At 42.1% G+C, this 17900-nt stretch overlaps 1 protein-coding gene across 1 annotated transcript in view; it reads left to right on the top strand.

The window, feature by feature from the left end:
* Positions 1-17900, top strand: part of LOC144762435 (dynein axonemal heavy chain 5-like) — a 1437549-nt gene that overhangs the window by 863502 nt on the left and 556147 nt on the right. The window contains exons 68-70 of the mRNA XM_078647616.1: positions 439-609; positions 4651-4803; positions 16759-16869. Coding sequence (XP_078503742.1) covers positions 439-609; positions 4651-4803; positions 16759-16869 — 435 coding nt within the window. The remainder of the gene's footprint in view (positions 1-438; positions 610-4650; positions 4804-16758; positions 16870-17900) is intronic.

Genomic DNA, 17900 nt, shown 5'->3' on the forward strand with positions numbered 1-17900 from the left:
AGAGGGTATAAGAAAATAATAAAAACTTACCTTTTGCCGCTTCCTTGCCACGTCTCTCCTATGTATACCTCTCTCGATCCGCCACAGGAACCACACCCAGGCTCCCAGTCAGCCAATCACAACGCTGTCTTAGCAGCTTTGTGATTAGTTTGACCACCATGTTTCGATGTTCATACTCTGATTGGAGGCCTGGGCATGTTCTCTGTGTAGGCTGCAATGCAGCCTGCATGGAGAACATGCAAAGTGTTTTTGGCGGACCAAGAGGGCCGGCCAAGCAGTCATTGCGCACTTAGGAGGGTGCTGCCTACCACTCCTGCCCCCTCACGCAAAGCTGTGTGTGTAGGAGAAAATAAAATGATAACGCGAGTTATTATCATTAAAGAGATGCAAGATAACCATGTATTCACCTTCCTGAGGGTTTCTACTTTCCATTAACAGGCCAACATGGGTGATAAGGAGGGACTTCCCTTAGCGGAAGAGCTGCATATCGCGCTCGTGAAGGCTTCATGCCAGCTTGTGGCATCTGTGAAGAAGACTCTGCTACCATCTCCAACTCCAGGGCGCCAGCACTACCTCTTCTCTTTGAGAGATATAAATAAAGCATTCCAGGTAAGGATCTTCCCCACTGTGTTTATCTTAATCCACAACAAAGGGACGCAGTTTTCAAAGACGAGGATGTAAAAAATAGACATTTACAAACCCGGTCGGTTTATGCTTACTGCAGAGATGAAATGACGCGCATTCAGAACAGAGAATTGATCTTATCCAAAAACTATGCAGACACATTTGACTGTCTTTTTTTTAATATTTAGAATTAGTTTTGTTTTAAGTGCCACCAAAAACTTAAAACATAACTTGAGATTATCCATTGAAAATTACCACATACAACTTTATGATGTCTCTACCCTACATCTGAACAGATGAGGAAGGGAATGCAGAAAAAGTAAAACTACTTTAGTTAATGATACTAGTTTAATTTTGTTTCTTAACATTCCCAAATGACTAGCTTCTTGTCATCTTAAATTGCTCATGGAAACCTGTTCAGAGAAGCGTTTGTTTTACATTGGCTTTCTAAATTCTTAAAGGGTGAAGGAACGAAAAAGGCACAACTGGTAACATCAATAAACATTCAGCGAAATGATGCTAGTTGTGGAAAAGATAATGTGTGCCACGTTTTACTGTAGAGTGTATGGTGTGCTGGACCTTCTGCCCACCCACTTTTGAGTGAGCTGAGACCACCAACTCCACACCTACAAACGGTCCTGTATTCTACATACTATTAGAGTTTTCCACCATCAGTGCCACTACTGTCTGTCACCATGCCCTGTGTATCTATTCTAGATCTTGGCTTGGAGGAATAACTCCTTCTTAAGTTATTTTGAGTTGCTATACACGATACATGTTCACACCACCCCCTTCTGTTAGGTGCCCAGGTTGCTGTACCACTGTGATAAATTTAATGAACTAGATTCAGCCTGTTAAGAGTGCATACCAGTTTCCAATGCGCCTTATTCTTATGTAAATCTTTTCATTTGTTTCAGTGGCAGCTTTTCGGTGTTGAGTTTTCATACAACGCTGTTAGACCTGGCATCTTTGGCGAGGTTTCCCCTATCTTTTTGCCTCTACCTCCTGTATTTTTTGATGCTGTGCTGGATTTCGTTTTTGCTGGTTTAGATGCTTTGGACACTCTGCCACTGCTGATCAGTGCCAGAGTGTAAGTGCTCCCTGTGTAAATTGTTATTCTGATTGAATATACATGTTTGGCATATTTATATCACCATGAAGTCCCTAGTAAAGTGCACTGGGTGTGCCAGGGCTGGTGATGACAAATGCTACTAGTGGGCCTGCAGCACTGATTGTGCCACCCACAGGAGTAGCCCTAAAATGATGTCTCAGGCCTGACACTGCAGTGCCTGTGTGCAGTTTAGAACTGCCATGTCCTCCTGGTCAGTGTCCCCACTGACCAGGCCTAACCCTTCCTTTTTCGTGCACATCAGTCACCCCTATGGAAGGCCCAAGGTACCCCCCTGGGCAGGGTGCAGTGTATGTAAAAGGTAGAGCATGTACTAGTGCAGGTGACATGCTCTGGTAGTGAATTTTACATTTACAAACCCGGTCGGGCAGCCATTTTCGTTTTTCACTACTGTAAGGCTATCTTGCTCCATAGGTTAACATGGGGGATGCGGGCTACAGTGGTTAACAGCATTTCTTCCCATATGAACAAGATAGGACATAAGTATCTAGTATCCCTGAACTCAGAATTTAATAACACATCTTTTGGGAAAGGTTGTTTTTAAATCCTGTGTTTGAGAACAGCACTTTTAGAAAGTTGCTGTTCTCTTGTCTGACCCTTCTGTGTGCCTGGGCCTGTTTGTGTATTGACTGTCTGGTTTGAGAGTGACATGGGCTTGGGGATTCCCCAGGAGGCTGGATGAGTCAGCACTAGGCTGAATGACTGCATTTGCAACTGGAGTGGTGGGAGGAGTTAGCACCTGGGCTGAATAGGGCTGTGCCTGCCTTCCTCAATGCTGGCTCCACCCCCCTGCTGGGTGGCTGAGGACCCTGCCCCTCACTCTGAAAGGAAAGATGCAGCCAGCAAAACAAAGTGCTCAGGATCCACCCAGAACTGGTTTAGACCGGGCTCAGGGCCCACATGCACCAAGGGAACAAAGACTTTAGGGGTATAAGTACAGGACCCCTGACAACAGAAAATTAGATCATCCTGGAAATCAAGAAGGAACCTCTGCCAAGGAGAAAGCTGAAACTGAAGAAGGAAGACTGTCCTGCTGTTGCTCTGCTGGACTGACCTGTTGCTTTGCTGCCAAGGAGAGGGGAAGGACTTTGCTTTGTGCTGTGTCCCCTTGCTTGAAGGAATCTCCAAGGGCCTGAGAAGAGCTGGCTCCCTGTTTTGAAGTCCCAGGAACAAAAGGACTTCACCCCCAGCTTCCCTGAACTCTGCTGAGAGAGTTCTGTCCTTCCTAGAGTGCTTGATCCAGTTATGGGGCCTCTGGAAGTTGTACCTGCGCTGGGAAACTTGAAACTAAGCTTGAGTGACTTTTGAACTGAACAGTGTTGCATCGCTCGCTTGCGGAGCGCATCCCCGACAGTGCGAGAAGTTTCCCGTCGCTACGGAGGTCGAGATCGTCGCAGCGCCTGACGCCGCTGCCAGAGACGTCGCATCCTTCGTTTGCGGGACGCACCAGACCGGTGCGGGAAAATCGAACATCGCTGCGAGTGTCGTCGCAGAGCCTGTCGTCGCTGGGTGAGAACGCCGCACCGCTTGCTTGCGGACCGCATCACGTCGCTGCGAGCATTGTCGCAGAACCATCGCATCGAGGAGCTGCGAGAGAGAGGATCACCGCTGGACCGCGCATCGTCGCCCCGGAGATCGTCGCAGCCCCTACGAGATTGTCGCATCGTGCCTTTGCGAGAACAGACTTCCTACGGAACCTACGCACCGGAATCCATACAAGTGGCCTTCCTCCCCATACAGACCGGATTCATCGCAACACGCCCGCTGCTGCAGCGGGGCTGTCGCATCGCCTCCCCAGGGTCTCAGGAGCAACGCATCGCTTGTTTTCCACGCATCAGCTTCTGCTTTTGGAACTTTGTTGCAACTAAAAGGTACTGTGAGTAAACGTGACGCAACTGTGAACTTTTCACGCATCTGTAGAGAATTCTATCGCAACGTAGAGAATTCTATCGCAACTTAAAGAATTTTAACGCAACCTTAAGAACTCTTTTTGAAACCATATTCTTGAACTGTGTATGTTGGATTTTTGTCGTTTTGGTCTTGTGTAGTTTAGATTAAATACTTTTATTTTTCTAAACTGTTGTGGAGTCAGTTTGTGGTGTTTTCACTGTGTTACTGTGAGTGTTGGTACAAATACTTTACGCATTGCCTCTGGTTAGCCTAGACTGCTCGTGCCAAGCTACCTAGAGGGTGAGCAGGGGTTATCTCAGAAGGTTGTCTCCTTGCCCTGACTAGAAGCAAGGGTCCCTATTTGGACAGTGGTACCTACCTCTGCCAACTAGAGACCCCCAGATCTAACAAACACGTTCCTACACACTTCCAGTAAAAATTCTGTATTGATTGGTGGCCTTTATCTCTCTATTGGCCCTACCTGGTCAAGTTTTGAAGGTCCGAACCTGTTGATGTAAGGTGCTCTGAGACAACTCTATTTCTAAACATTTGTGAATGACCCGAAGCTCCTGACTTTGTGGGTTTGGATCACATTGCCCCTGCATATCGTTTGCGGGGCCTTTAATACTCTCCTATAATCTTCATTACGCCCCATAGGACACCCACTTTTTAAATTCCTATGCCCATTTTACAACTGTATAAAGTATCCAATTACAGGGTATTCTAGTGGCACCTTGAAACATACATCTTTTGAATAGTTTATTTCTTTAAAAGCAGGCTCTGAGATAGAACATAGTAGAGAAGGAATCTCGCAGTCCTAGTTTTAATGTAGGTCTCACGCAGTGTCCATCATCTGACCAACATTGAATTATCGTTTAGGAGACTAAATCCTGTGTGCATTGTAGTAACCTACTATTGGATAACCTAATGTGATTACATAAGAAGGAGTGCAAGTAACGTTTTCTGCAAGAAATGTCAATGAATCCTTTTTCTGGTTACCCTCACAGTGTCTGCAAAGGCTATCAAGTGAAGACCGCGAAGACAGCACTATGGTAGTCTCTTTCTGGCAGCACGAGCTTCGTCGTATTCTAGAAGACAGACTGTGTCGCCAGGCTGATCTGAACTGGTTTAACAAAGAACTAGAAGACGTTGTGAAAGAGGTATGGATTTCCACTTGGCAGTTGCCGGTAGTTGACCTCCTATTGAAGACTGACATAGACGAATCATTAAATACATGTCGGCAGCACTGACAAAATAATTCTAGGCCTGAAACATAAATGCCTCCCATTCCCATACTGAAAGGTTTGATCCATCATGAATACTGACCTTCAGTTTGTAAGTATGGCCTGACATGACAAGTGCTCCAAGCAATCTCTGTGGAATGTCCCAGCGAGGTTCATATTATGGACTTGATTGACATTACCTCATTTTTTTCAGTTGAATGGGCAACTCATCCTCCCATGGCCCAAATCCAGCCTAATGTCTTTCTTTTGCTAGACATGGAGATCTTAGTGCAATGCACAATGGCGGGTATTACATTATTTAATAAGTGAGCAGTTCATACTTGCCTTCATGCCTTTCTGTCAAGAAGATGACAACGTGCAGTTGATGTGATTTGGCTTTTTCTATTGAGCAAATTCCAAAGGCCTTTAAGTGAACTCATTCAAAATAGGAGAGGAGACTGATCGGCTCAATTTATAATGAACAGTTTGTGAGAATCTTCTGATTTTACCTATTGCTTTACTTTTTTGTTTGTTAGCAGTCTTCTAAATGTGTTAAGTTCAGACCATTCTAGTGGTCAGCCAAAGCTTGTTTCAGTACAGTTTCCAATATCTAGGCAGCACAACTTCTCAATGTACTCAATATACTGGATCTTCGGCGCAGTCTGTTTGATGCAGCTGAACATACCCTTCTTTGGGTCGATAAAGCAGTAGAGTTCTTCTGTGCACAAGCAGCACACCCTCAATACTAGGGCATGGATTTATTCACAAGAATACCTCAAATCGCTATAGATGCACCTATGCATTGATTTTATGCCGTCAATAGCAGAATCTATGCTATGCCAATTTGAAATGAAGTGACTAAAAAGCAAGCTTAAAGTGCATATTCCATACTGATCAAGAAACACGTTTTCTATACAATAGGTAATGTTATACAAGTGCCTGAAACAACAAATCATATGATGTGAAGGTACAATTGTTTGTTAACCAAAATCAAATCTGAGGTTCTGACAATAGCACTTTAGACAATTGTAGATAAAATGCCTGATAATTGTAATCAGTAGACACTGTTATCAGTGTGTCCAAAGGAAGCCCCAGTAGGAAACCAAAAGCAAGGTCATTAAGATTTCCAGGGGAGGAATGTCAAACCATGTTTCCAGAACAATCCGTTGCAGTCCATGTCCTAACGTGGTAATCATGAAGCCCGCAGTTGATGGGTAAGAAGAAGTGTTTTTATAAAGGAAGGAAATCTATTATCCAAAGTTTTAATCTTAAATATTAATGGCCTAAAATGAACAGCCAGGGTGGGAAGTGCCCGTATACAAATGAATACTAGAAAAAATGAGCCCTGAGTCTGCTCCAGCAAGGCTCGCAAAATTCTTCTCAATGAGCTTATCTTGGTGCTGGGCAAGGCAAGGAGAGATTCCCTTTAGCTGAGGTATCCTTAGAATGCAAAGGGGTTATAGCACTGAGGAGAGTTGTAAATTGTCCTTGTCTGGCCGTTAAGGACATTTAAAAAAGGCTATCAGGATTATGAGATATCAGTGGTTGTAACTTGTCACTGCCTGCCCTGCATGGACCCTATGTGCTGTGATTTACTACAGCAGTGAACGATAAACTCACAAAACACAAAGACTGAGAAGGCAAGTTAAGGAACAACCCACAGCTAAAATGTTAGTACTTGAGATTCTCATTCCGGAGCTAGCAATGGCAGCGCTAACTTCTAACTTGACAGGTCTGTCTGATCCTGTTATAGACGTAATCCCCAAAAAGGTATACATAATAGTGTGGAGGTGATCGCGCTTAAAGGTCTTGCTCCAGTATACTAAGACCTTACAGAGGGGTAAGGGAGATTCTGAGTTCTGCAGCTTCTTGATAGGATGGCAACTGCACAGCTCAAACTGATGGCCACCAGAAGGCTTGTAGTGCCCCAGTTGTTGCGTACATTTGAACTCAGATTGATGCATGAAATTCCCTTGGTTGGAGAATGGATAGGGCAAAAGAGAGGTTTCTTGTGCCTTTTAGTGTCTTTGTTAAGAAGTAGAGACACAGGTCTGGTTCCACTGCCACAGGGGGTTAGTTCCCTTTGAGATGATAGGAGTGGATATAGACATATTTTGTTTGATAGATTGTACCCAAGAAGTTGCCATGCCACCTTTTATTTCTTCAGACTTGTTGGCGCCTTTGAAGAACCATGGGACTCATATTTGGGCCTTACATTGATCAATTCAGAGATGAGCTAATTTGGCAAACCTATTTAGCTACACTCTATAAATCTTCTCAAATGTAGATCGAACACAGATTTGTTTGGTGATGAATGCTTCCAGTCCAAATGACCAGCCTTTCTAATATTTGTTCCTAAGTGCCTGCCTTGTAGAAGTCCACTGCTGGAAGCTGTTTGTTTTTTTAGAAGTCTTAGGGGACTGCCGCTTAACCCTGAGACTCTGCTCAGTGCCAAGTAATGTTGAAAGGAGAGCAAGGATTCAGGTTTATGAAGTTTATGTTATGGTGATTTAATCCCTTGTTGCTGGTATCTGGTGTAACTGCCTCTCTCCAGAGCATGAAGCTACTAAGCTTATTATCAAATAGGTCTATACCAGAAATACAGTCCCCCTCATGTCCCGAGGTGTGTTGTCATGACAATGTTTGGATCCATCACCTCAAAAGTGCTACAGACTTTGAGCGATAGGGTAGGGTAGTTGTGTAACCAAGTCACACTAGATGACTTGTGTGCTCTCATCCCTACCTGCAAGGCACTCCTCGAGATGTTTTGACACTGGATTTCGGGGTGCACCAGTACATATTCTGGCACCTACAGCCCTATCCTGCCTGGAAACCACAGTGTTGTTTTAGTTTCAAATGTGGATTTATTCATGGGTGGCCTTCAGGTCTCAGAATATTTAGAAGTGGAATCGTTGCTGCATATCCCAAAGGGTTGTGCTGTTGTGGTGAAGGAACTGTGTGAGCTAGTACATTTACTGTACTGTGTTTGTCTCTTATTTTATCTATTTGTGTACATGAGGCATGGCAGCTGTTAGTATGCCACAGCCTGCCAGAGGTATACAGATCCTTGGTCCCACAAAAAACGATGGCAAAAAGTGTTTAAACCTATCTCGTGGGCCATTGTTGGGGAGAAAAGCCGACCTGTTGGCAAACAAGGTGTTCTTCGTCAAACCTTTGAGATGCTTGGGAAATGAGTTTACAATATTATACCCAAGGTTCATTTTGGAGAATCTTAGAGTGATACTAGTGATCGGTATGAAAATTCTTTAAAGATTTAAGAAGATCTTTCAGACAATAAGGATCATGTATCACTGTGCTTTTTCCAAGGCACAAGTTATTAGTGTTGAATTATTATTCAAAGACCAGCTGGTCAAATGCATCAACAGACCTTGCATCCAAGAGTAACTGCAATGTAACTGCAGAAGAAAGAGCTGCCCACTGCTGTTAGTGTCATATTTTTTTAAGAGGACCTTAATTGCAGAAGACTTAGCTTCTGAAGGCCAATGTGTGTACATGTTGTAGCGATACTAAATCTGATCACACACATATGTTATAAGCATGCCCAGTACCAGAGGCCTTTGGGAATAAAGTATTTTCCATCTGTAGGAATATCACAGAAATAGATGTACTAAAATAACCCCCCACTGCAATATTTGCCATAGTAGACTCAACTTCAGTGATAAACCTTAGGTTTCCAATGTCAATTTGCTTATCGGTGGGGACCGCAAAGCATAAACAATATTATGCCCTAGAAGGACTCAAATCCTCTCAATTTTATAAAGTGGTAATCAGAAGCATTATGGATCCTGGTATGGAATTATCCATTGTAAAACGAAATAACAACATTGGGAAAACAGCAATCCTATTACTCAAAGTAATACCTATATGATTCACAGACAACAATTAATTAATGTGTTTCAACCTTAAAAGGAGCCTAGAGTCTGGTTGTAAGTACCACAGTTAATTGTGATATGTATAGTAACTCCTGTAAATAAAAATCGATGGGGTATTGTTAGTTATTGGATGGTTTAAATTACCACCTAATACCATGGCATTATAATCAAGCTTATAGCTGTTAATTTGCTGAACCAGTTTTAGCGCAAATGTTTGATAAGACCATTTTCACTAGCCAGGATTTTAATACTTATTTAACACCATCAATGCTGATGGTATTCCCCTCCTGTGCTGAGATTTGTTGATTCCCATTGTTTATGACGAGCTCAGCTCGTCATGAGCGTACGAGAGGTGTACCTCATGACGAGCTGAGCTCGTCATGAGCGTCGAAGGGGTTAAGTAATTACCTATATACTCATTCTTTCACACCAATTCTTTCATTCCTTGAACATCTTCTTTATCAACAAAACTACGGCAATTAAGGCTAGCATTCCTACATGCCCTACCTCTGAGGCATGTTCGACTGCACAAACGAACATTCACAGCATGGAGCAAATACCGACAATAAGCCACAAAGTATTCCTGGATCAGTTGGCCAAGGTAAAATCAGGCTCACCCAGGGATTGCTGCCCACCTCGGATCTTAAGGGAAGCTTTTGCTGCTTTCCCTGACCCAGCTCTATCCCTTCTAAACGAGTCACTGTCCCAGGGCTACGTACCCTACACCTTTAAGAAGGCAATTGTTCTTCTCTCTTCGCCAGGGGCTGATCCTAAAATTCTGACGAATTACTGCCCAATCTTCCTGCTTCCATACCTAGCTAAGGTACTTGAAGCCCATGTGGCCAGATGCCTTTCTGCCATTTTTGGAACAATCTGATTATCTTGACCCCAGCCTTTTTGGAACAGTCTGAATATCTTGACCCCCATCAGGCAGGGTTCCGTCCAGCACACTCTACAGAGGCTGTCATACTTACAGTATTGGACACTCTCTGGAAAGAGGCCGACAACCTCTCCCCGCAGGCTCTGGTGTTGCTGGATCTCTCCACAGCCCTTGACACGGTTGACCACGAAATACTGATCGACCGTGTCAGAAACGCAGGAATCCAGGGCTCAGCTCTTGACTGGATCAGTTCCTTCTTGGAAAACCAATCTCAGTCGGTCAGCATAGGCCAGTTCCCTAAGATGAAGACTACATGTGGAATCCTGCAGGGCTCCTCACTATCCCACCATCTGTTCAACCTCCACCTTCTCCCACTGATCCGTGCTCTGAAAGAAAGGAAAGAGCGTACTTTCAACTACGCTGACGACTTTCAACTCATGCTCTCCATCAGTAACTCCCCTGATTCCGTCCATGAATTTCAGACCACTATGCTGCTCATTCGTGACTGGATGAATAGCAATCACCTGAAACTAAATCCAGACAAGACTGAATTGATCCTAAAGGGGGGGAACCCCACAACCCTTGGAGTCCTCATTTTTGGCCAACGGAATTAGGACAGTCTCCTACCCCATCCTTTTCTTCTAAATGTCTGGGGATAACACTCAATTGCGATCTTACAATGAAGACCCAAATTGGCTCAGTGACTTCCATGTGCTTCTTTCAGCTGAGAAAAATAAGAATAATCAGTAGATTTCTCACTCAGGAAGCTCTAATACAGGTAGTCCTAGCCATGGTAATGTCCCATATAGACTACGCCAATTCTTTATACTTTGGCATTCCAGCCTATTTAACTAAACAAATGCAACTGGTACAGAACCAGGCAGCTAGACTAATTTTTCAGCAACACAGGTGGCAACATGCCGCTTCCCTCAGGAGGAAGTTGCACTGGCTCCCTGTAACTCAGAGATGCGCCTTCAAGGTTGGATGTCTCATCTTTAAATCCTTGAGTGGCAGGAGCCCTAAATATGTGGACAGCCTAATTAAAAGGCACATCCCCACGCGTAATCTGTGCTCTGCTCACTTACAACTTCTGTCTACGCCCTCCTTCAAACTGAAGCGCATGGGTGGTGCCAAGTTTGCTGGACTAGCACTTAGATACTGGATCTCCCTGCCTTTTGAAATTAGATCTTGCAAAGACCTGCTGAACTTTAGGAAGCTTCTCAAGACATGGCTGTTTACACAAGCATATGAGTAAGTCCCTGGGTTCCGGCATCCCTCAGAGTAGCGCCATGAAACCCATCAGGTGTACATGCGCTTTACAAGAACAATGTAACATAATATAACATAACCAATCATAAATAGATTTGGGTCAGTGATCTTTTCATAAATTAATTGCTTTATCTTCAGTTTCTTATTTCTCTACACAAGAGCCATGCAGGGACCTTTGATGGGCTTCCCCACAGGTCTCTACACATTTTACACCATTCTTTATGACAACAGGAGACATTATGGACCAGTTGTAGCAAAATGAGAAATGCTGATAACTCAGCAGGTTGGCCGAAGTCAAAGACTAAGCTTGAACTTAAGGCCAGAGGCCCTACAAAAGTGGAAAGGCAACAGACCTGCAGATATCGATTCATTGATAGGCTGTATGAGGGCGTCTAAACAAAGAACAAAAGACAGAACATGTTCCTGAAGTGTCACCTGTGACGAGGTTTCCTAATGTTGAAGAAAAGATGAACGAAAAGAGTGACTAAAGTAACTAGATTCTGCCTAGTAAAGAGAATTAAAGTTGTATGGGCATTGTAATATGGACATATTGGCACTGCAACTAAGCCTATTACCGGATAGGTCTGCAAATGAACATGCTGATGTCGCTGCATGTTTTGTCCTGTCTTTCACAGCAGCAGTGTTTCAGCACTTTATGCCAGTGACCTTTGAGGGGATGGATATGTTCAGGTTTTCTAAGATGCCATCTTGTTGCTTGGTTGGAGCACTGAAAAAGCATTATCTGGTACTATTTGAGGTACTGAGAAGAGTTCAATATAGTTTCATTTGAGAGTGCTTACAGCAAAATATTTGGGACATTATCTTTTAGTACACGGTTAAGACGTATATTTAATGGATGCCTTAAGAAAGGAATACATCCTGCAAAATAAAAAAACAAATAAGAATAATTTTAGGGTTAATGGTGTAATTGTCTAAATTCTTGAAGGATTTTGACATGTTATGTTGTTGAGCTTTTGAAACAACAGTTAATGAGATGTACTTCTCTTAAGCTAAATAAAGTACCAAATGTTTAGGCGCAGTGTTGGTGGAGATGACTGATGGTAAAGGAAAGGTGGTGTGTATTGCCTAATTAACCTTGGAGGTGTATGAGAATAATGTTTCTGTGGTGGAGCCAGAGCCCCTATTTTTTTATTGGGCTAGTGAGCACTTCGGATTTTCTGGAGGAGGGGTTATGAGTGGGAGCTTACCTTTTTATAGAGTACACAGATCACAAGTATCTTGTCCATGTTGTTTCATTTCAGGGGTCCAGCAGGACTATAATTCCTCTCTATTACATGGTAGATGATGTGACTAAGAAGGGCAGTTATTTAGTTAAGTATCTACTGAGATTCAGAAATGTGGGAGCTTATTGTCTGCGCCTGTTATGCCTACTGGATTCAAATGGGAGTGCAGAGAAAGGACACTGAGTTTTTTCAGTATAAAGAGACCACAACCAACGAAAGAAAGAGCACACAAAAAGTTATTGTTCTCACTAGTGTGACTAGTGTGACAGAGAGTATTCTGATTGGATAGCTGAACAGAAAACAGTTGTGGGTTGCTGAATCAGATTCTTGGTCTTTGAGGGCTGCTGTCCGCAGGATAGCTTTCAAGCATTTGCATGGATAATAATTAACGTGGCACATGAAGGGCAGTTGTGCCTGTCAGGGGGGGAAACAACCATTACAACGCAGTCATTACAATGCACTGCATTTACAATGCACTACATTTACAACACAGTCATTACAATGCAACAGCCTTTATATCGCATGCCATTACATCGCAGCCATTACAACGTATGTCACTATAACGCATGCCATTACACTGCATGTCACTACAACACATGCCATTACAACAGATTACAAGGTAAGTAATGGAGAATAGTAATTTTTAACCCTACACTATCCAACACTTACCCTACTGTTGCACTCACTGGAGTGGGAATAGTAATTGTTACCCCTAAACTATCCAACACTTACCCTACTGTTGCCCTAAAAGGAGTATGTGTTGTAATAGTATGTGTTGTAATGGTATGCATTCTAATGGAATGCATTGTAAATGTAGTTTCTAAAAATGCGTTGTGATGGCATGAGTTGTAAAATCATGCATTGTAATGGATGTTGCAATGTAAAAACCACGTTGTAAAGGCATGCGTTGTAAATGTTTGCGTTTTAACGTGTCCTATTCGTCACAACAATTGTGCTAGCATAGCACTAAGATAATAGTAACAGAATAGGGATACAAGAAAACCCCTCACAAGAGTAAATATATTAATGCGTTTAGTGCATTTATTTATATATATTCCATTTTTTAAATATATAAAAAAAATCCTAATGAAATTCTTATATTTTATCTAGAAAGATAAGGTGCTCCTCAAAGGGAAAGGATGTGGCCTAACGGCTAGGGCGGTCGACCTAAAATCTGGGGAACCAGGTTTGAGTCTCGGCAAGGACGCGCAACATCTTGTGATTCTGGGCAAATCACTTAATGTCTCTGTGCCTAACAAAAATGAATGTGTCCTCATGGAACGCAACTGGTGCTTGTGTAAAGCGCTCTGACACCTGATACCTTTGGGTCAAGCTTGTGCTATATAAAACTCTGGTTAAAAAAAAGGCGACGGTGCAGGGAAACTGATCAATTGTGAAAAAAGTGCATATGTGCTATGGACAGAACTATAACCTCTTCCATGCTCATGACTGCTCCCGGCCGTCATGAGTCACGGTAGGCTTGTGCTCATGACGGCGGGAGACGTCATGATCACGCCCGCGATTGGAATGTCCAGCACTGCGGCGGAATTTGCGCCGCAGTGAAGAGGATATACATGTGGCTGATAGTGATAGTAGGATGTTTAAAATCAACACCTGTTAAACGTGTGCTGATACTCTCCATCAAAGTCTTAAAAACACAGTCCACATATGTTGTTTTGTTGACGTTTCGACCCCTGGGCATAAGTATTTAGAGCAGACTCATCATCAGGATGTGAAATGTATGTGCAGGAAACACTCACAAATTGAGGCAGAAGTCCCACAGTCAAGTACATTTCAAGCACTAGTTCATGAAGCAACCTCAAAGTGGGTAGTTAACAGGCAATGGATTGTGGCAAAAATCACACAATCTCATACTGTCTGGCAACACTTCAAAGAACACCCTTGAATGGTGTTTTGAACCAGTGAAGGTCAAAATGGTCAGACAGAGTCTGCCATGGTTTATCTATAATGAAAAGCAAGCAGAGAGAGACCCCTTGCTCTGACAAGGGAATAGATTAGTTTTAGCAAGTGTAGCAAAATATCCCTCAGGAAAATAATTTGCAACACCACCTCAACACATAAGAGGTTAGAGTGTATCTCTTTCCTAGCAGCACCCACACTATTATGGCTAACAACACACAGAACAAAGATAAAATCTCTTACTAAAACATTCAATTAAAAATATAATTTTTCAAAACAGGTTTTATTAAAATATGATCATTAAAAATCATTCGACAATTTTAAAAGAAATTTTTCCTACACCTATATCTCATACATATAAACAACACAGTTGATACAACATTCCTTTTTAAAAGAAATTTTTCCTACACCTATATCTCAGACATATAAACAACACAGTTGATACAACATTCCTAATATTATACAAGCACAAATCACAAAACAAACTGATATACAAAGAAGAGAAAAGAAGGGCTTTAGACAATACACTCTTTCATTCAAAGTAACATATCCTAAGTCAATTATTTAGGGACCCAGCCTTGATGTACTTCTTATTTTACAAATACAGAATTGAATCCACCATAGGATTATGTTAACAAATTTGCGTCAACGCGTTTCGATGGTTTTAGAATTTTTCCATCTTAAGCAAGACAGTAGTTTTGATTTTCTCTGTAGTAGTTTTCCAGTTTCAAGTCCTCGTATAAACAGCTAACCTCAGTTAGGGTTCAAATGTTGAACTTGCCGTTTCAAGACACCTCGTTTTTATGTTGCCTGTAAATGCGGGACGACCGACTTTATTGTTCTCCCGGGATTCCTGGCTTAGTTGTCCTCCAGGGTTCGAGGGGCATAGAAACCTCCTCTTCCGCTTCGCTCTTATTTCGTGCAGCGGTTCACCACGAGATTCATCCTTCTTGTTAGTTGTTTGTGTTGATTGATATGGGCTGCGCTGCACACAAATGAAATGTAAGGTGCTGTTTAAGCACTTTTGGACATAAGGAGTGTCTCAACTTTGAATCCTACTCACACAGGCCTAAAGCCTGCTTATTCAATATCTATTTGGTCGACCTCAACAACCAACTATCTGAAAGGGTGTGAGATTCTCCCAAACTAGCCGATGAACCGCTCAGGTGTCTTCAATATGCTGATGTCATTGTCCTATTAAGCTAAACCCTGAACGGCCTCCAGCTTCTAAGTACTCAATTGGCAGAATACATCCAAATGTTGGGGTTGAAATTAAACCACAATTTTAAACAAAAGTGGTATGCTTCTCATTCACATCTTGGAGCATTTATCCAAACTTCGTGTGGAAAGCCTGCGTCAAACCCTTAGAACTGGTCAAGTCATACAAATATTTAGGTGTTGTAATGGACGCCCGATTATCGTTCAGAGAGCACCTCACCCACAGAAGAGTTTGCATTTAAACTGCTTCAAAAGAAGACTGGCAGCACATCAAAACATTATTTGCTACAGGTCTTCACAACAAAATTTCTTCCATCACTCACACTCTGAATTATTAAAAGGGAGCATATCAAATGCACTAAACCTGCTCCAATCGTCACTCTTTAAATGCCTCTTCCGTAGCATGCATCTCAATCCCAGGTCAGACTGGAGTTTGGCCTGTTCCACCAAAGCCCGTTTAGGAGTGGTAACCTCATCAAACTCTGTTGGAAGCTTGCGGCAGCCCCACAAGTTTTATTGGCCACCACCTGTTGGTCGGAAATGAGGAGGGAGATCAAAAATAAAACTCGTGAAAAATGGTCCTCCAGCAGGCCTAACACAATCTAAAACTAGAAAACGCCCCAAACTCAAATCTGGACTTCACCACTGCCCAAAAAATAATTAACATGGCTGCAAAGCAACAATCTCAGATCATTAATAAGGCAGAACTTGCCCAAGGAACAGCACTCGTGCAGTTTTGCATTCTTACACTTCTTGGCGCCCGCAGCTATATCTCATGACCCACATTGCAGCGCCCATTCAACACACACTCCTACTTTTTTGACTTGCCGTATTTCCATCAAAGGACCTTGTACCTTCCTGGAAGCTGCCTTGGCTGGAAAGCCAATGCCGCCTATGCCGCCATAGCCAGAAAGCTTACTTCACTTTTTGTGTTTGTGTCTTACACTCTTACCTTTAAGGCGAAAATTGCTACACCCTGCTTTAAGAGCTCTTCAGATCAGGTCTTGCCACCTGCAGTAAGAACACTCCTATTTTATTTTATTTTGAATGTTTTATATAGCGCGAACAAGACTCTTGCGGTCAAGGAATTCAGTTATCATGCAATGCTACCAGGTTTCTGCTATATGTAGCAAGTCTGCTTAGACAGAAAATACCAGCTCCCTCCAATTAACACCAAACAATGAACCTAAGCAAGAAGCAGTCTTGGCTCAATTACCAGCAAACCACAAAATCCAGTTCAAAGCTAATTTTAATGTAACCGTCTGCTTTTAACCTTTTCTGCTGCTCACAATCCAGCTACGCCTCAATGTTTTAACGCAATACGTGTCATAACTCATCACATGCTAATCTTAATAATGCTTTAGCTGATACGTATTTGTTTTATAATGCAATGATTTTAACGTATTGGCCATAAAGAATTACTTATACTAGTTTACACTTTATGTAGAAATATTATTTGTTTTTCAAGAATTTTTCAGATATCCAATTTGGGTCACTGAAGACTCGCTTTGTCACATTTCCATTGGAAATTACATTTTCCCATCAGAAAAATACTGGAAATTTGAATAAAGGCATTAAGGTAAGACCACATGCACGGTTAGTTTCTTTTATTTCCCATATATGTGCACAACTGAGCTTTCATATAGAACTGCAGCCTGCCAACTAGTGCTTTACCAGCCAATATGCAATGTTTCAGAAGTGTTCCGTGCCTTGCATTGTCTTAGATGACAATTATCAAGTACTTATGTTTATTAAGTGAAACCTCTTTCAATAAAGGGATGTTTGGATTACAAAAAAACCGCCCCAAAGCCACACACCATTACAGTTGACATCATTAATGACATCCCTGTTGATATGACAGCATAATTGACAACACTTGTAATTTCCCCACCATGCTTTAACAAAGTTATATTTCTGCTGGACTGAGGCTGCTGGATTGAATAGAGGTGCACTGTGGATAATATTTAAGACAGGCATAAGATGAGTGTATTTCTATGTGTATTCCAAGGGATTTTTTTTACTCTTCAGTAAGTTAGAAATCCATGCAAATAGTACCTACATGTCTATGATTCGTTAATCAAATGCTATTCTGGCGCAAAATGTAGAAAGTGTTTTAGATATGGGATAGACCAGAGGTATCCAGCCTTTTCTGTAATAGGAGCTACTTTTGTTTAATGAAAATCATCCCAAGCTACTAATATAATTAGTGTTACAATAATGACCACATCAGACAAGTTTGCATTAGCTAATGCAAGATTACCAGTAGTGATCAACTTGGTGCCTCAGGCGAGGGTGTCAGCAGTAATGTAAAAACGTTTTTTTCTCAAGGTGGAATGCCTCTACATAGGGAATACATAACAGCCACAGCTGCAATGCCCCTGGCTCCAAAGTAATAATATTAGTATTCAGTCTTAAGTCTTCCGAACTCAACATGATTTATCACCCAGATATCGGCTTTAAATATATTTTGGAAATTCAGCAGTTTTTCTCCAAATACCAGTTCATGAGTTCTGAAAATGCATCCATTTTTATCTTAAATACACACTCACAATTTTGGTATACAGATACAAATTTAAACAAAAAGCTTCAAAGTTAGTAGTCTGGACTGTA

Source organism: Lissotriton helveticus, chromosome 6 (assembly GCF_964261635.1).
Source record: "Lissotriton helveticus chromosome 6, aLisHel1.1, whole genome shotgun sequence".
In the NCBI taxonomy this organism is placed as follows: domain Eukaryota; kingdom Metazoa; phylum Chordata; class Amphibia; order Caudata; family Salamandridae; genus Lissotriton; species Lissotriton helveticus.